Here is a 19447-nt window from a genome sequence, read left to right as displayed (position 1 = left end):
TAATAGTTGTGTTATTCTGCCGCGGGGAATGCGGCAGAAATCAGTCCATGGGCATTAGCCCTAAGGCCTCATGTCCACTAGCAAAATTGAATTGCAGATTCCGCGGGTGAAATTTTGCCCATAGGAATATCATTAGCCATCTGCAGTCAATTAAATTGAATTTTGCACCTGCAAATGGCATTTTAATTGATTTGCGTTTTTCACGAGCGGAAAAAAAAGCGCGGCATGCTCCGTTTTAGGCCTCATGTCTACGGGGAAAATCAGGCCTGCTACGGATTCTCCATAGAGAATCCGTAGCGGGTCCCTCCTGCCCCGCGCACATGAGCGCTGAAAATAAGAATTAACTCACCTCTCGCACGCTCCGGATCTTCCCTTCGTCGCGGCTTTATCTTCTCTCCGTCGCGGCCGGATCTTCTTTCTTCGGCCCGGCGGATGCGCAGGGCACGTTGTTTGCGTGCCCTGCGCATGCGCCGGCCTGAAGAAAAAAGATCCGGCCGCGACGGAGAGAAGATAAAGCTGCGAAGAAGGGAAGATCCGGAGCAGGTGAGTATATGCTGATTTTGGTCTCCCGCGGATCCGGACGGCTTCAATAGAAGCCTGCGGGAGCCGTCCCCGCGGGAGACCCGCACGAAAATGGAGCATGGTCCATTTTTTTTCAAATCACTTTTATTGACCATCTGCGGGTATTTATCTACCCGCGGGTGGTCAATGCATCCCTATGGGATGCGGATCCGCATGCGGGTGATCCGCTGCGGATCTTAAATCATATTTAGCCCGTGGACATGAGGCCTTAGTGTGGATTCCGTGCAGATTAACCACATTGCTATCAATAGGTGGGGATATCCGCATGAAAAAAAATACCATTTAAAGCAAATCCGCTTGCAATCTTGCAAAAATCTGCGCGGATTGTATTTTTCTAGTGGACATGAGGCCATTATAGATATGGTGATAATAATTTTAGATTTTTATTTAGTGACTGGGATTTTTATTTAGTGGGTTTTTTTGTTTGTTACAGTCTGTAATTTTTACAGTAATATAAAAAATAAAACTTATTAACTTTACTGACTTAACCCTTTCTATATCTTAGTCCCCATGGGGGACTTGAATTTGCAGCCATCTGACAGGCGTTCTATTAAGGCAAAGCCATAGGCTTGTCTTACCAGGGGCTCCCTCATGGCAGCGTTTAGGGCCTTCAGAAGGACAAACCGTGACTTCTCAGTGTATGGCACCATGCACACACCATGTACGTGCTGTGTATATATACAGTGAATGTCAAGAAGGGGTTAAGATCCAAATGCCGCTTTATAGTATAGCAATGGCTGCAGGTTTATCTTCTATTGGAGGTCGCCCAGCTTTACAATCTGTAAGAACAAATGCTATAACGTAACTTTGTCTTTATTTTTTTTATGGATGATTTTTGAATATCTATTTTGTATTTCTCAGCTGGTGAATCACGTAAACTGGATAATCAGAAGAAGCAGGAAAAAGCAAACCGCATTGTGGCTGAGGCCATTGCCAGGGCTCGTGCCCGAGGAGAGCAAAATATTCCCCGTGTCTTAAATGAGGATGAACTTCCAAGTGTCAGCGCTGATGATGACGATGGAAGTCGGAAGAAGAGGAAGAAAAAGAAGGGTGATCCAGGAGATGGCTCTCTTATGGACAAGTCCAAGAAATCGAAATCTTGTAGTAGCTCACGATCTAAGAGCAAGTCAAAGCCTAGGTGAGGAACCGTACACAGAAATGGGCAATTCTGCCATTATTTTTCTTTTTTTGCTGACTCCGTTCGCTATGCGGGATTCAAAATTTTGATATTTTGAAAAAATTGGACTTTCATGGACAAATTTAAAAAAAAAATTTTAAACATGTTATTAATACAACCTAATATAATTTGATTTGATATGTTTTTTATTACTGTTATTTTTTTTGAGTGTTTTGTTTAGTAGACAACTGAGACAATCTGTAATACTGATAACCTATGACGCTCTGCAGTAACCGGCTGCCATCCTGTAGAAGGAAAATCCTTTATGCCCAAACTACTCCCTTTGCTCTTTTTAGAATAGATCATCTTAACTACTTTCTACTGGGGCCTCACCAGCCAGGATATGGTGCCACCTCAGCTCATCAGTAGTAGAAATTTGTGCCAAAATTAGAAATCTTGTTTAATTTACCTCTGTCTCCTTGGCAAAGTATGGTATAAGCACAAGGGGAGCCAATTATGGTTTTTTTTTGTTTGTTTATTTCTTTAGTATTTTTAAATTGAGAACTTCTGCAAGCAGAAAAATGCTTAAGTAGTATGTGATCACTACTGTGAAAACTACCTACTTCCCCCAACTCTACTTTGCTGCGCAGGTGGATTTGGGAGCTGCAAGAGGGAGACCAAAGACTTGCTCAGATGAGTGTAGATAATGGGGTTTGCTGACTCACATCTACTAAGTTCACATCTATGCTGCTCAGTACTGCTGTATAGTGTCCTCCATGATGCTGTTACTTACGATAGTGTGCTACAGAGATGGAGAAGAATATGTCCCGCTCTCTTCAGTGCACAATGTATGGGAGATGGCATAGCAGATGGTTTCTACTTATTTGGTGAGAACTGAGACTTCGAGATGGAGCCTGCAGAGGACAAAACTGGTGAAAAATGTTGTGTACAAGTTATATTGTGGCCAGAAATAGGGTTATTCTTCATGTACACACATGACAGCTAATTGTGAAAAGTGAAGTACATTTTACGTTAGGTTTATGCTATGTATGTTCTCAGTCTAGTAAACTTCTACCACACATATATGTGTGCCAACTCTCTAGATACTGTGCGGTATAAGCAGTGTGCATTGGTAAGGAGCAGTTGTAAATCCTAAGGCCCTTGACTATGAGTGTCTCCATTCTTGTTTCTAGTACCATCACTCCCATTGTGGGTAAGAAAAGAAAGCGAAACCCGTCATCTGATAACTCTGATGCTGAAGTGGTGCCATCTCAAGCTTCTCCAGCGGAGGATGAAGATAGTGTCCAGGTACAGTACTTCACATCGTGTATGATGCAATATGAAATGTTAGTAGGTTCCACATCCTGCAGTTTGATGAATGGTGGCTGAGCAGACTTACAAAGTGGGGGAGGTTGCTATATTATCTCATCCAGAGACGGTTTAGGAGGCAATATAGTGGCTGGTTGGACTTTTAGATTGGATTAGCTTGGATATATGCTGCAGGTAACATTTAGGTCTTCAGTATCTAAAGGGTTTTTTTTCCCCACAGGGGACAATCCTTCCTCTGCTTCTGTCAGTCGCTTCGATTTTTAAATGTAGTGATAAGACGATTTTTGCAAAAAAAAAAAACTTTAAAAAGTCAACTTTTTGTTTTTAACCCCTTCCCTCCCCATGACGTAAGGGTAGGTCATGGGAGCGGGATACTTCCCGCAAAATGACGTACCCTTACGTCATAAGGAATAGCGTGAGATCATAGCAGATCTCGCGCTATCCCGCAGTGGGAACTGGCTGTCACTGATAGCCGGCCTCCCGCTGCAAGTAGATCGCGCCAGGGAAAGAGTTGACCGAGGCTTCCTCTGTGAATTCAGCCGGCTCTCGCGATAACATCGCGAGAGCCCGGCTGGTTGCTATGGCAACAGGACGCCAGATACCCGCATCCTTATTGCCATTGCCTAAGATCACTATAGTAAGCGATAAGCCATGGCAGGAGAGCAGTTCTACCATGCCTTATCGTAGCGATTATTAGTGCTGCACTGTAAGTCCCTCAGAGGGACACGGTGTGAAAATAGGAGAAAAATAAAGTACAAAAAATAAACATGTTGAAAAAAAGTTAACCTTTGTTTTTCCTTTTAGAAGAGACGATCAAATCGCCAGGTGAAACGTAAAAAGTACACCGAAGATTTAGACATTAAAATTACTGATGATGAAGATGATGAGGAAGTTGATGTGACTGGTCCTGTCAAGAGTGAACCCGTCCTTCTGCCTGAACCCATCCCACTGCTTGACAGTGAAGCCGTCCCTTCTATGCAGTTTTTTGTTGTGAGTTGATTCTCTTTTTTGTTTTTTTGTTTTTTTTTTAGATACGAGACTTAAACTCCAATATTGGAGTTGAACCTAAAATTACCAGGAAAAAAAAATTTAATTTCTCAAAATTATTATAGCTCCCTTTACAATTTTAATATTTTGTCCAATTTGAACATGCATGTACTAGATGTATGGTGTTCTTATTTGCTAAGACCACTGTTTCTTAAGTACTGCATGTTGTCCCTCTGTTCCCCATCACCCATTTTCTGTCACAAAAATATCCCTAATCGTTGTAAGCAATGTTTTCATATATTTAAAATGTATTGGGCCTGGCATGTCGAAGAGCCAAGGAAATTTGTCTTCCACTTCCCCAGTAGTCACAGCAGGGCTATCACTCCCTCACATAGACAGCCAGAATTTTTTTTCCTCGTCCGTGCTTTTGGATACAGGAAGACCTTTGGTATAGCCTCTGCCACTAGGAGGCAGACACTAAGCAAAGACAGTTACCCCTCCTACCAGCTATACTTCTCCTGCAGGCACCAAGCTAAATTTGTTTTAGCTTAGTGTCCGTAGGAGACCGACCTCCTGCTCTACAGGCATTCTGTATTTTCTCATTTTAGTTTTAGCCTTCTTTTTTCCCTCTTGCTGGAAATCGGGGTTGATCTAACTTCCCTGATTGTCCACATGTGGAGAGGGCAAACGGTGCTGCATGAGATATACGTTAGTCCTTCTCCCAGGAAGGCAAAGAGGTGCAAAGTCGCACTAACTGCTCTGTATCCTGCCGCCTACCATCTCTCCGATGAATAACAGAGTCTGCCTCTGCACCTTCTACATCTAGCAGTAGGCAGCCACAGGGCCACCAGCACTGGCTGAGCACAGCCAGGCCACCTCCTAGTGGCAGGAGCTTATACCCAAGGCCTTCCTATGTCCTCCAATGAACATGACGAGAAGGGGATTTTACAGTAGGTACAGAAATCCTGTTTTTATGATTTGGCTTTGTGGTTAACACTGTGAACTTGCGGTGCTGGGCCCTGGGTTTCCAACAAAGGGCAACATCTAGGTGCAGTTTACATGATCCCTCTGTGTTTGCGCAGGTTTCCTCCCACACTCCAAACTGCTAGACTAATTCTGAATTCAGATTGTGGGGACAATGCATGCAAGTACTGTAAAATATGCTGGCGCTATATAAATGAGTAAAGTACCTACATTTGTACTCAGTAGCTTTCAAATACATATTTCCTTTAGGAAAACCCAAGTGAAGAAGATGCTGCAATTGTAGACAAAATCCTGTCTATGAGGGTGGTGAAAAAAGAGGTGTGGAAAACTTGTCAGTATTCATTAACTTTTAGATTGATTTTTCTTTTCTCCCCCCTCCTCTAACTTGGCTTTGCTATGCTTCTGCCTTCTCAGCTTTCTACGGGAGGTTATATTGATGCTGAAGAATTTTTTGTCAAGTATAAAAACTAGTGAGTATGCCTGAATGTAGTACTGTGGCTGCAAGTATTGTGTTCGGCTCCCATACTAAATCTATTCCTTCCTTCCAGCTCTTATCTGCACTGTGAATGGGCAACGATTGAACAGCTGGAGAGAGACAAACGCATCCACCAGAAGCTCAAGCGGTTTAAAACCAAGATGGCTCAGATGCGTCACTTCATGCCGGAGGATGAGGAACCCTTTAATCCAGACTATGTGGAGGTCGATCGGATTCTAGATGAATCCCATAGTGTGGATAAGGATAATGGGGAGGTATGTTACATCTGTCATAAGACTGAATGTTAGAGTATGTTCTTAAAGGGATTATCCTCTTTGGATGTTCTGTTAGTGTCTTCTATGGAGTTCTTTATTTCTGTATGTTATGAACACGGCCATAGATTCCAATGAATGTTTTACAACTGAGCATTGAAGCTCTAACTCTCTGATTTGGCAGTGATACTAACTATTCTGGAGGGGGATTGTTCACACAAAAATGTTGTCCAAAGTCGTCCCACCACCAATAGCTGTTGCATCACATTGCTAGAATATACCATACCTTAAAGGGCACCTTTCACCGGGTTCATGCTACCTGTAGTCCAGGCAATATGTTTTAGGTAGATAGATTAGATATAAAAATAATGTGTGTGTTGGTCTGAAATGCAGCATTTTTTTCCCTTCAAATTACACACACTTTGAATTTTAACTTGGGAACGGAGCTTCATGTCAGAGGCAAGCTGCTTTAGCCTCTCCCTACCCACAGCATGTTGACTGACCGATTTATCCATATACACAAAATGGAAGGGAGCTGTCAGTCCACATGCGGCAGGCTGCATTCAGACTAATACAAACATGAGGACACTGTGCATGCCTGTCCTGGGTTCACGCTGTCTGTAGTTTGGACAGCATGAAGGCGGTGACAGGTTCCTTCTAATGATCATTTGCAGCCCATCTTCCGGATCCACGCAATTTCTAGAACAAAGTGGCTACAGTACTAGTGAAGTGCAGCGGATGCTGCTTCACATAAATGGAGGTGTAATAGTGCCCAGGGCATAAGAGGTGCGGTGCAGATTAGGTGCCAGTGGGGCCTTGGGCCTCCCTTCTCATGGTCATACCCCCAGTGATCATGAATTTATAGTGAATTTGAAAGAAGTCATGTTTATGTGATGCTGGTTTTAGATTGAGTTTTAGAGAAAGCGGGTGAGTCTCTAGAATCTAACCATATGGCCTAGATGGAGTAAAAACCAGGAGAAGAATCGTCATGGTCTCTAGTTCTGAACTCTTCCAAATACCTCAAGGAATGTAGGGCCTCGGCCCACGCCACTCGTGGTATGGAAACGATGCTTCCAAAATCTAGGAATAACCTGTCTCGTGGCCATTATAAAAGATCTAAAGACTTTTTTGAGTCTTAGATGGAGAACATAGAAAGGAAAGCAAGCTCCGAAGTGATGTCTGTTGTCGACCCACATAATGCTTTGTATAATATGGCTATAAGAGGACGGTCCCACCACATATGGATTATTGTACCGGCTACTGCTGAACACCTCCAACACGACTCAGAAACCAAGAGAAATACTTTACGAAACTTAAATAATTCTGTATGTAAGTTCTTGTGGCCTGCTAGAGACTGAACCAAAGCCTTTACATCAACACATAAATATCAGATTTCCACAGGAAAAAGCCAACCATTGACTCCTCCCAACCCCTAACCCATCCAGGGCCAAAATCCTCAGTCTGTCCATCCAGCAGCAATCCATAAGTCAAAGAGACGGCCTCTGAAGACTGACATACCTTCTCAAACGTTCAGAGGTCAAGTTAGATTTCGTCTTTGACAGGAAGAATCACTTTTCTTTTTTCTTTTTTTTCCCTGTGAAATGGAAAGGGACAGTGAAACGGATCCCGACTGACCCGGTTATAGGCTAGTTGGGTTCTGTTCTGCTGTGGATTTTGCTTCTTGTGTATAAGGGAAACCGCGGAGCAGATGCGAACGCAGCCTTACAATTAAATTTACACTTAATAACTTAAACCCGCTCGCTCCCTCTTCTAGCCCGTCGTGTATTATCTGGTCAAGTGGTGTTCTCTGCCTTACGAAGACAGCACCTGGGAACTTAAGGAGGATGTCGATGATGGGAAGGTTGACGAATTTAAACGTGTAGAATCTCGTCAGGCCAATCTGAAGCGCATGGTGAGTAGCGGCTCTGTTGGTAAAGGAAATCTGTGAAGGTAGAATATTCGTTTTTCACTAATTTTACGTATTTCTCATTAAGGCAAGGCCAGCCTCTGCAACATGGAATAAACTCGATCTGTCACGGGAATACAGGAATGCAAACCAGTTAAGAGAATACCAGTTGGAGGGGGTGAATTGGCTGCTCTTCAATTGGTATAACAGGTGCGACTCGTGGCTTTAAAACCAATGTTTTAAAAGTTTTCTACTGTGTTCATGCAATACTTACTGAAGCGGTTTACGGAAATCCTTTGTAATCTCGTGCTGCTTTCTCTTTGCAGGCAGAACTGTATTCTTGCTGATGAAATGGGCCTGGGAAAGACAATCCAGTCCATTACATTTCTGCAGGAAGTGTACAATGTAGGAGTCCAGGGTCCATTTTTAGTTATCGCTCCACTTTCCACAATTACTAACTGGGAGAGGGAGTTTGCGAGTTGGACACAAATGAACACCATTGTTTACCATGGCAGCCTGGCAAGCCGACAAATGATTCAGCAGTATGAGATGTACTGCAAAGACTCCAAGGTCAGTTCCTTCAGTAATTGGTTTAAATAACAATGGCATGTTAATTAGATATTTGATAAGTGGAGGGCCAACCCCAGCAATTTGAACTTCGTAAGCACCACTCTAGACTAGGTGCCATTGGGAATCGCAGCACACGAATGTGAGTTGTCCTCAGGAATAACCTGAATAGGCTGCTGCACTTTCTCAGATGTCATAGTAAGGTCTTTTTTTCAGCCTTATAGATATATGTCCATCCAGTTCAGTCTATTAACCCCCAATGTTGATCCAGAAGAGGGCAAAAAAAACCCAATGAGGTAGAAACCAATTTTGCCCATTTTTAAGGCAAAAAAAATCCTTCCTGACTCAAATCTGGCAATCGGAATAATCCCCAGATCACTGACCCTTGAATGCTTCCCTTATCACAGTATGCACATAAAATTCTCTATCTCGGTTCCATAGGTTTACCTGCTGGTCATAGACCAAGCTTCGTGGACCTTTAATCCTCCAATGTGGCGGAATAAGTAATCAATATGCAGTAATTGTTAATAGCATCTTAGACCTAAAATAAGCCTGTTCTGTCCCATAAACAAGAGATCCCATCAGCGAATCTCCATGATTTATTTTATGGAGGTTTTTATGGTTCTATAGACCTGCTACACAGTTACACCACACACTTCTTTTATATTCACTGTATATTTGGAAACCTTCTTCACTTTGACCCCTGGTTGCCGTTTACAGGGTCGTTTGATCCCTGGAGCTTATAAGTTTGATGCTTTGATCACAACATTTGAAATGGTGCTTTCTGACTGCCCTGAGCTGCGGGAAATAGAATGGCGCTGTGTGATTATTGATGAAGCTCATCGTCTGAAGAACAGAAACTGCAAACTGTTGGATAGTTTGAAGCACATGGACCTGGTGAGTCTAAAAGATGCTTTCTCTTTTCACAGTGCTAGACTTGGTGGGTGAGCATGCTCCAAAAAAATTGCCTGCTTCATTTATTTTATTTTATTTTTTCTTCCAGGAGCACAAAGTCTTACTGACGGGAACACCATTACAGAACACGGTGGAGGAGCTCTTCAGTCTGTTACATTTCTTGGAGCCAACTCAGTTTGCTTCAGAGGCAGAGTTCCTGAAAGATTTTGGAGATCTGAAAACAGAGGAGCAGGTACTAAGAAGCATGGCATTTGTAACAGAGATGCATAGATGTACAGACTTGTACAAACTCCGTTAGCTGAATTCCTCATCTCCATTCTAGAAATACTCCTCCCCAACCTTACTCTATACCGTTATACTGCCCATAGACCTTAGCTTTTAGTCTGCAGATCTAAGCGTTGACACTTTGGATTTAAATGTAATTATCCTTGAAGATGACAACCATCAGTGCCTCTTTCCTCCTCCCCTATTTAAAAGGCTTATCCCCTTTTCACAAGGTTGAGGACCGACTGCTAGGCCACCCCCCCCCCTCCCCATCAGACCCTTATATGAATGGAGTGAAGGTGTTATGCAACGCTGCAACTTAATTTCAATGGAACTATCTCCAGCAGTCACATTGAAAGCTATAGAGCGGTAGTGTGCATGCAGGACCATTGCTCCGTTCATGCAGGGACCTTTGGACCCCCATCATTCTGATTTAGTGCGGGTCCCAGTGGTCATTTCCCCATCATTCTGCTAGCTGTCCCCTTTTCTGTGGATAGGGGGTAATTTTACTTAGTTTGGACAACCCATTTAAGGCTTTTTCTGAGCTGAATATCTTTGCTGAGGAACCTTTCTATCTCCAAATGGATCTACGGAGTTCGTGTGTGACATCTTATTGAAACATTGGGGTAAACTTGTTACCCATTTTTTATATAGCAGTGACTTCTGGTGCCATGCTCTATAGAAACTGTGTACGTATTGGCTCCAGTAGTCCTTTTTGAGTTTAATATACCTATCTCAGAAGTGAGTGAGTGAACCTGCATCTTAAGGGCCATGTTGTGAGAAGTCAGGTTTACAAGAAAGCCTTGTTCATTCTGCATAAACACTACACTAATGCATCCACTAATGCGCATACACCCGTGTGAGGCCGGCCTTACTGTGTACTCTGTTAGGACTAATAGATCCTTATGTATATCTTTTCATCTCTAGGTGCAAAAGCTGCAAGCCATCTTGAAGCCGATGATGCTGAGAAGATTAAAAGAAGATGTAGAAAAGAATCTTGCACCTAAGCAGGAAACCATCATTGAAGTTGAATTAACCAATATTCAGAAGAAATATTACAGGGCTATTCTGGAAAAGAATTTTTCGTTCCTGACTAAGGGTGCCAGTCAGTCCAATACACCCAATTTGCTGAACACCATGATGGAACTACGGAAATGTTGTAACCACCCCTACCTCATTACTGGTATGTGTGCATTAGCCGATACTGGCTATACGTGTTCATAGTGTTCTTTTTACGGTTGCATGCTAATATTTATATTTTTGTTCCCAAAGGAGCAGAAGAGAAGATTCTGTTTGACTTTAGGGAGGCCACACCAATAATTCCTCTAGACTTCCACTTACAAGCTATGGTGCGCTCCTCTGGTAAACTGGTACTAATAGACAAGCTTCTGCCCAAGCTTAGAGCTGGAGGACACAAAGTTCTCATCTTTTCCCAAATGGTTCGGTGTTTGGATATATTAGAAGATTATCTCATCCAGCGCAGGTAAGCCTTGTAGGTCTGCTTATCTGTTGGTAGATCCATTTCTGTTGCAATCCATAGTTGTCCTTTGATTATCATATTCTTTTTATCTTCTACTTATTTGTGTGTTCATAATTGTTCTTAGTATCATTTTTTTTAGGGAATGTATTGCCTCTTTGTATGTATTATGTTGACTAAAGTATTGGGACACATACATAGGTGATGAAATTGGATTTTATTCACATTTTTCAGTACAGTGTTGGGCCGCCTTTGGCCTCAATGACTGTAGTAACCCTCCTAGGCCGCTCTCCACCAAATTCCGATAGATGTGTGGAGGGATTTGTCTTCATTCCTTGAGGAGAGCTTCAGATAGCAATGCGGGGGCTGATAAGGGTGTTTGGCGTGCGCGGATACAGCATTCTAGTTCATCCCAGATCTGGTTGATGGGATTGAGATCCGGACTTTTAGCTGCTCCTCAAACCAAGCCCCAACACTGTGTGCTGTATAACATGGTATATGGTCATGTTAGTAGAGAGACACAGAGTTGTACCAAAGTATTGCCACACCATAACATCATCCAGACTTCACCGTTATGGCGATGCAGTCGCATAGAAACCGCTCTCCAGGCCCCCGCCACACCCACCATGTGGCCATCCGACTGGAAGATGATGTACTGTGATTCAGCAACACTTGCTTGCACTCACTCACAGTCCAAGAAGAATGCTCCAAGCCCCATCGCAGACGCCCCTGTCAGTCACTGCTGTTATGTTGGGCTTGTGTGCAGCCTCTCGTATATGATAACCCTACACATGCCGTTCCCTACGGATGGTTCTGGTGCTAATGGATGATTGAATGGCCTGTGAGGCTTCCTGAGCGACTGTTTCAGCAGACGATGTGCGTGATGCCTTCACAGCTGGTACAAGGCTTCATTGTCCAAGTTCTGTCAGTTTACAAGGTCTCCCCTCACAGATGTTATATGGAAATGGAAATGGAAACCAACAGTGGACTTTGGAAGGTCCAAAAGCGCTGCCATATTCCATACTGATTGGTTGCTCTGGTGACCTCCCATCACCATATCCCATTGGAATTCTCTTAAGTCTATACCTTGCGGCATGCTGATGGTTTCTGTACTGGGATATGTCTGTGTGATACTTTCCTTTTATACCTGATGCTCAAACATCCGATTTGCATATTCCCTTCGCCTGACGGCACAGCATTGGTGAGGATCCCAATACTTTTGTCAACATGGCATATACTGTATATATTTTTTTTACTAATGAAAATCAACCAGAAAGTGAGATCCATTTAATTTTAATCATTTTGATTTTCTAATTTAGAGTTGTTTTTGTTTTGTTTTTTTCCTGCTGTGTCCTTGACTATGGAATCGGCCATCTTGCTTGAGCTGAAGTTAACAGCCTTTGTGATTATACTCAGATGACTGTCTCTTATGAAGCTAATTAGTGGTCTGTGTGAAAGCTGTGGGATTTTAGTGTTTTTTTTTTTTCTTTCTAATCTAGACTCTGAAATAAAAAAATGATCATATATTTAGGGTTGTGTTTTCTGTTTGTTTTTTTTTTTGCTAAAAAATTAATTTTTTTGTGATAACACATTTGCTTTAAGCTATAACGTGAATTGATTTAATTGTATTACTGAATTAAACGAGCAATGCATTTAATTTCCCTATATCTAGGTATCTCTATGAAAGAATTGATGGGAGAGTTCGTGGAAACATGCGGCAAGCTGCAATTGATCGTTTCAGCCGGCCAGATTCTGACCGCTTTGTGTTCTTGCTGTGCACACGTGCTGGTGGACTTGGGATCAACCTGACAGCTGCTGATACCTGCATCATCTTTGACTCTGACTGGAATCCTCAAAATGATCTTCAAGTACTAATTTAATTTTCTGAATTAAATCAATACAAATTCTTTTTTTTTTTCTTTCCATGTTATGACATGTGCCATGTTTGACTATTCTGTAACCTGCGGTGGTTCTTCCAAGTCCAATCATGCCAAGAAAGCTGTAGACTGCTTTGCCATGCTGAGCCTTTTCATATAAACTCTAAGGCCTCATGTCCACGGGGAAAATCAGATCCGCTGCAGATTCTCCATGGAGAATCTGCAGCGGGTCCCTCCTGCCCCGCGGACATGAGCGCTGAAAATAACAATAAATAAGAATAAACTCACCTCCCATCCGCTCCGTTTCTTCTCTTCGCTGCGGCGTCATCTTCTCTGCGTCGCGGCCGGATCTTCTTTCTTCGGCTCGGCGGATGTGCAGGATGACGTCGGTGACGTGCCCCGCGCATGCGCCGGCCCGAAGCAAAATGATCCGGCCGCGACTGAGAGAAGATGGCGCCGCGGAGAAGAGAATAACCGGAGCGTGTGAGTAAACTCTGATTTTTGTCTCCCGCGGATCCGGACGGCTTCCATAGGCTTCAATAGAAGCCCGCGGGAGCCGTCCCCGCGGGAGACCCGCATGAAAATGGAGCATGGTCCGGATTTTTTTCATGCTCCATTTTTTTAAAAATTCCTTTTATTGACGATCCGCGGGTATTTATCTACCCCGCGGGTGGTCAATGCATCCCTATGGGATGCGGATCCGCGGGCAGAAGAAGAGTTAAAATCCGCTGTGGATTTTAATTCTTATTTTGCCCGTGGACATGAGCCCTAAGACCGTCGCAGGTTGCAGTATATTCTTTAAGCCTCATGCTCATGGCTGGGTCGGATTCTGACTGTTAAATTTTGCAGCGGAATCAGATCCGGCGACCCCCAGAAACCCTACACTCCCCTGTCTGATCCGCTGCGAGTGTCTTGCCCGGCGTGCATGTGCAGTGCAGGGCATGGTGCGCCGGCTCTGGGCTATGATTTATCCCCCCCCCCTTCCCCCTTAATTGACAAAATAAAACCTGATGCGATTCTTCCCCACGAGCGGAAAATCGCGGTTGATATCTGCTCGTGGGCAGGGGAGCATCTTTTTAACACAGCATGTCTATGGTCAAACATTGTTGTAGAATTTGCGTCTGGCCGTGAATTCCGCAGTGATAATCCGTATGTGGGCGTTAGCCCTTATAGTAAACTCATGACCGCACTGTCAAAGTTCAGAATTACCTGGCTGCTTGTACTAAATGGTTTGTTTGTTTTGCACAACTTAAAAAAACCTCTGCTTTTCATTTTTTCCAAGGCACAAGCTCGTTGCCACCGGATTGGACAGAGCAAGGCAGTAAAAATTTACCGCCTGATAACCAGAAACTCCTACGAGAGAGAGATGTTTGACAAGGCGAGCCTCAAGTTGGGGCTTGACAAAGCTGTACTGCAGTCCATGAGTGGCCGGGACAACCACCTTAGTGGGGTGAGGACCTTTATGGAAGTAACCATGCTTCTGCTCTACTGATGGCTTTACAACACCTGACCTTTTTAATCTGTGATTCTTTCAGCCAATCCAACAGTTTACAAAGAAAGAAATCGAAGACCTCCTTAGAAAAGGAGCCTATGCTGCCATAATGGATGAAGATGATGAAGGGTCTAAATTTTGTGAAGAAGACATTGACCAGATTCTCTTGAGAAGAACCACAACAATTACCATAGAGTCAGAGGGCAAAGGCTCGACCTTTTCCAAGGTTTGCATCTTTACGGGTCCTTAATATCCGTGTTGATTTTTATCTACTCTAAATGGCATATGGAAACTTGATGCAGAAGATAGGTTCGTGGTGAGGATGGCGGCTACTCAGAGCCCTTTAGATTCAATTACATTTGTAAAGAAACTGAATTGCAATGATGATGGTGCAGAGTGTACATTCTGACGACATTCATTGTGCAGGATAAATAATGCATGGGGCTGAATGTACACTGGCAGAAATTCCACGGCGAGATTTTGCGCAGAATTTCCGACGTTACATGCTGCCATAGGATTGCATTAGTTTATGCAATCCTATGCAGACAGCCGCGATCTGACCACGCGAAAACCCGCACAGTAACCAAAATCGCAGCATGCCGGCACATTGCAGAGCAGAAAGAGAAGACGCCGGACAGGTAAGCGAGAGGTCAATGAATGGGCACGGGTCGCATCCCGCTGCGAGAATCTGACCCAACTTGTGATTCTTTGATCATACTGCTATCGAGCAGGAAGTTGTCCCACCGGGATGGCTTGATAGGCATTCTATCATGAAAGCCCTGGGGCTTTCAGAAGACCCCCAGCTGCCATCACACTTTCACGGCTCCTTGCGATCTCATCACGGGGGGGCTGTACGAGGCTACCCCCACCCCCTCCCCCACATCGTTCGGGGGATTTAAATGCAGCTATCAGCAATTGACAGTGGCATTTTAAAGGGTTAACACCTCAGATCAGCTGCCGCTGGGTGTCGACTGTAAGAATCAGCCAGCACCCATGTTGTATGGAGGGAGATCATCGAGCGATCTCCATATATAGAACGTCCATACAGGCCATCAAAAGGTGTATCACTAAGGGATTAATGGCTTTAGCAGAGACCTTGCATAGGGTTGGCAGTTGGCTCTTTCTTGCTTCATACACAACTGATATGTCTGATGATAAATATGCTTCATTGACATCATAATAGTAACTCTGCAGGGTCAGAATCTCGGAAATAAAAGTCCTTGAATTTACAGACCAATTGGAGAATTAAGTGCAGTCAGTTTTGGCCTCATAACTTTTCAGGGTTTGAGTTCACTAGGGCAAATACTTAGTGGATTTCCTTTTCTCTTTTAGGCAAGTTTTGTGGCTTCTGAAAACAGGACAGATATTTCCCTTGATGATCCTAATTTCTGGCAGAAATGGGCTAAGAAAGCCGATCTAGATCTCGATCTTCTCAGCAGTAAGGTAAGTGCACTGTGTGATTTTTAATTCTATTATAGGGATTATGCAGATCCTTAGCTCATGTTCATCTAACATTTGGAAACCTACATAATAAGCGCACACTCTTCTCACCTTGCTCCCACTTGCAGAACACGCTGGTGATAGATACGCCCCGTATCAGGAAACAGACTCGGCACTTCAGTAACAAGGATGATGATATGGTAGAGTTTTCAGATTTGGAAAGTGATGATGAGGACCGTCCAAGAGCTCGGCGTCAGGATCGTAAAAATGGTTATGGTCGTACAGACTGTTTCAGAGTGGAGAAGCATCTGCTTGTGTATGGGTAAGGTGCTATACAATATCACTTTATAGTCTGTACACTTTATAGCCCTTTTACATTTCTCTCCCGGTAATTTTACTTTGGTTGCTTACAAGAGGTTGTCTCTGTTGTTCTGTTTCAATTAGATGGGGCCGTTGGCGCGACATTCTATCCCATGGTCGCTTTAAGCGTGGAATGACTGAACGGGATGTGGAGAGAATCTGTAGAGCCATCTTGGTCTATTGTCTGTTACATTACCGAGGAGATGAGAACATAAAAAGCTTCATCTGGGACCTTATCACTCCTGCAGAAAATGGCAAAACTAAGCAGCTGCAAAACCACTCTGGTAATTCTTCTGGCAGTTAGATGCCAGTTCGTTATTTATACAGCGGATGCTTATTAAATGATGGCTTTATTTAGAATTTTAAGAATTATTTAACCTGTTCTATACCTCACTACTCCTTTTACTGACCTCACGAATAGGCTTTAAGCCTGCACATACAGCTTTTTAAGGTGGTGGCTTGGATGATTGACATCCAGACTCCAACTAGTAGCGGAGAGACCTCAAATCCTGGCAGTTTAACTCCTTACATGCCACAATAGCAACTGCAACATGTAAGCAGATGACAGGGAAAGGGGGCTCCATCTGTCACTTATCGGCACCCCAATGTGATCGCAAAGTACCAGTGGGTTCCCGTGGCAGCTGGAAGCCTGACAAAGGCCTCAATTTCTGCCATGTAACTCAGCCTCTTAGGCCCTGCTTCCTGCAGAGTCTAATAACCTGCTGTTATAGGCTTAGTTGAATGCAATACATAAGTAATGCAGTGTACTATTCTGGTAATTAAACAATCGTATCTTCAAGTCCACTACCCCCCCCCCCCCCCTCTCTCTCTCACTCACACACACACCCCTTCCCCAGAAATACAAATTTAATAAATTATACACTACATTATATGTACCTCAGTGGTGCCATTAAATAAATACAACTTGTCCCACTAAAAACAAGCCCTCACATGCATGTGTCGATTTTATGTCTCTTGTAATGTGATAATAGAAATGAGTTGGTCCTTGAGGCACATAATAGGATGGTCTCTGAGGGATTAAATAACTTACAGTTATTTCCACAGGTCTTTCCATCCCTGTCCCTCGGGGACGCAAGGGCAAAAAAATCAAATCACAGAGCAGCTTTGACATACACAAAGCAGACTGGATTCGGAAGTACAACCCTGACACCTTGTTTCAAGATGAGGGCTATAAGAAGCATCTGAAGCACCAGTGCAACAAGTGAGTATACATGGGAGAGAGTAAGATGCTGCAGTCATCAGTATTTCTGGAGTACCTTTTTATACTGATAATCAAATTCTTATGACTTACACCTATGAACAACAAGTATGCAATACAGCTCATGCATTATCTTCCCATAGGGTTCTGCTTCGTGTGAGAATGTTGTATTACCTCAGACAGGAGGTGATTGGGAACCAAGCTTCAAAGGTGCTGACAGGGGTAGATGCTAGGTGAGAGCTCTTGTGCTTCACGTATTCCTCCAGATATACTGTAGTGGACTTAAAGGATTATCCTGATCTTATAAAATTGATATGCTTTTTATTCCTTGGGAATAACCCTTTGACCATACATCTGTGTATGCGCTAGAAAGTGCTTCCTTGTTAAAATATTGTTTATTTTTAGGCATTTCCGCACGGTTTCTTTTTTTATATTGCACTTACGTACAGTATGGCTGATTTACTGATACAATGAACAGGGCTTGCTCCACTTCCAATCGTTTCTTTCTTCTAGCCCAGGGTTCCCCAACTCCAGTCCTCATGGACCACCAACAGGTCATGTTTTCAGGATTTCCTCAGTGTTACACAGGTGATGTAATTATTGTCAGTGCCTCAGACATTGACACAGGTGTTACCATAGGATATCCTGAAAACATGACCTGTTGGTGGTCCCTGAGGACTGGAGTTGGGGACCCCTGTTCTAGCCCACTTCCTTTTGAATTAACTAATAAGTACCCGTAATATAAGACGGGCTGAGTTGTCGGGGCTTGCATTACGTATACTGTGGTGTTGTAGTATCCTATGTAATTATAATATGTGACTCTTCTTTACAGAGATATCGATATATGGGTACCTCAGGTTGATCAAGCAGATGTTCCCTCACTCTGGTGGGACAGAGAGGCGGACAAATCTCTTCTTATTGGTGTTTACAAACATGGTGAGTTTTGGTAGGAATCACAAATGACTGCTGAATAATTTGTAGTCACCCAACTACAATATGCGTGCACCAAATTCCTCAAGTGGGGTACTAGGTGAATTAACAGATATGCTCTAATGAAAAAAGAAATATGAGTAAAATTTTAATTTCTTGTCCATATCATTGGGGAACACTGCAGACCCTAGGGTATAGCTCTTGCTACTAGGAGGCAGACACTAAGCAAGGAAAGGGTTAGTCTCTCCTACTAGCCAGACTCTTCCTGCAGGCACTAAGCTAAATCTGTTGTAGGTGTCTGTAGGAGGCAGACCTACTGGATTGCAGGTCTTTCTGCTTTTATTTTACACTTTTTTTTGTTTTTCTTTTGTTTTTTTTCCCCCCTTTAGTTGGGCATCAGGGCTAATTAAAATTCCTTGTCTACCCTAAGTAGCGAGGGCTAACAGTACCGCATCAGACACACTGTTACTCCCTTCTCCAAGAAAATAAAGTGGACCAGCACAGCTCTAATTAACCTGCTTCCCACCAGCCATGGGGGTCACTGGAGTCTCCTGCTTGCTTTCCCCCTCCTTTCGCCACCATCTTTCACCACTATGTAATAGTCGATGAAGTGTTGACCCTACTGGTACCCTGGGGAAGCCAAAGCAAGTAGAAGAAGATGGGCTAAGTATGGTGACATCCTGCCTTTTCACCAGCCCACCCCCTTCCCACCTTTTATCCTCTCAACACTTCTCTGCTGTCGGGTGCCTTAGCCGCTTCCCACACCATCAACTCTGGGGAATCCGTGGCTGCTGGTGGCCTGGCAGCATGCTGGGCTATGTTCTGGCAGAGCATTGTGCCTTCTTCCCTCTGCCTCTGACGCATGCCATTCGCACCTCTTCGGGTCCCTGTTCAGTGTCAAAACTCCCTGTTTTGGGATGGTTCCCTAATCTAGGCCCTGGCTTGTCAGGCCTACTCAAGCTGATATCTGAAGATAGAACTTCCATTGGGCATGCTGTTTAGTGGGCGGGACTTCCAGCATCACGCTGTTCCAGGGCAAGACTTCTGGCGGGCACTCTACTGTGAAGATGTAGTTTCTGGCAGACCTGCTGTTTCTGGGGAGGGCGACTTCTGGCAAGCACACAGGTGTATGCTCCACTGAACCAGCGGATATTGGGTCTGATCTACCGGCATAGTTCTTTGTTTCTGACAATTCATTTGTAGAATAATGCAATTCCAGTGGGTGCTATTGCAGCTGTCTGATTTCCAGCAGAC

At 43.7% G+C, this 19447-nt stretch overlaps 1 protein-coding gene across 6 annotated transcripts in view; it reads left to right on the top strand.

The window, feature by feature from the left end:
* The window catches only part of CHD8 (chromodomain helicase DNA binding protein 8), a 58580-nt gene that overhangs the window by 24928 nt on the left and 14205 nt on the right, over nucleotides 1–19447 (top strand). For 5 of the 6 annotated variants that reach the window (XM_066603930.1, XM_066603932.1, XM_066603926.1 and 2 more), the window contains exons 5-26: nucleotides 1444–1720; nucleotides 2893–3007; nucleotides 3833–4018; nucleotides 5249–5317; nucleotides 5414–5469; nucleotides 5548–5749; nucleotides 7521–7658; nucleotides 7741–7862; nucleotides 7979–8222; nucleotides 8940–9116; nucleotides 9223–9366; nucleotides 10326–10581; nucleotides 10671–10881; nucleotides 12548–12743; nucleotides 14035–14202; nucleotides 14288–14470; nucleotides 15577–15687; nucleotides 15813–16006; nucleotides 16129–16328; nucleotides 17098–17266; nucleotides 17407–17496; nucleotides 18096–18199. In XM_066603930.1, coding sequence (XP_066460027.1) covers nucleotides 1444–1720; nucleotides 2893–3007; nucleotides 3833–4018; nucleotides 5249–5317; nucleotides 5414–5469; nucleotides 5548–5749; nucleotides 7521–7658; nucleotides 7741–7862; nucleotides 7979–8222; nucleotides 8940–9116; nucleotides 9223–9366; nucleotides 10326–10581; nucleotides 10671–10881; nucleotides 12548–12743; nucleotides 14035–14202; nucleotides 14288–14470; nucleotides 15577–15687; nucleotides 15813–16006; nucleotides 16129–16328; nucleotides 17098–17266; nucleotides 17407–17496; nucleotides 18096–18199 — 3612 coding nt within the window. The remainder of the gene's footprint in view (nucleotides 1–1443; nucleotides 1721–2892; nucleotides 3008–3832; nucleotides 4019–5248; nucleotides 5318–5413; nucleotides 5470–5547; nucleotides 5750–7520; nucleotides 7659–7740; nucleotides 7863–7978; nucleotides 8223–8939; nucleotides 9117–9222; nucleotides 9367–10325; nucleotides 10582–10670; nucleotides 10882–12547; nucleotides 12744–14034; nucleotides 14203–14287; nucleotides 14471–15576; nucleotides 15688–15812; nucleotides 16007–16128; nucleotides 16329–17097; nucleotides 17267–17406; nucleotides 17497–18095; nucleotides 18200–19447) is intronic. The other variant, XM_066603931.1, reaches the window with a different exon arrangement.

This window comes from Eleutherodactylus coqui, chromosome 5 (assembly GCF_035609145.1).
Source record: "Eleutherodactylus coqui strain aEleCoq1 chromosome 5, aEleCoq1.hap1, whole genome shotgun sequence".
Lineage (NCBI taxonomy): Eukaryota > Metazoa > Chordata > Amphibia > Anura > Eleutherodactylidae > Eleutherodactylus > Eleutherodactylus coqui.
Note: the sequence above shows the minus strand (reverse complement) of the source record. Positions and strands in the feature narration are given on the sequence as shown.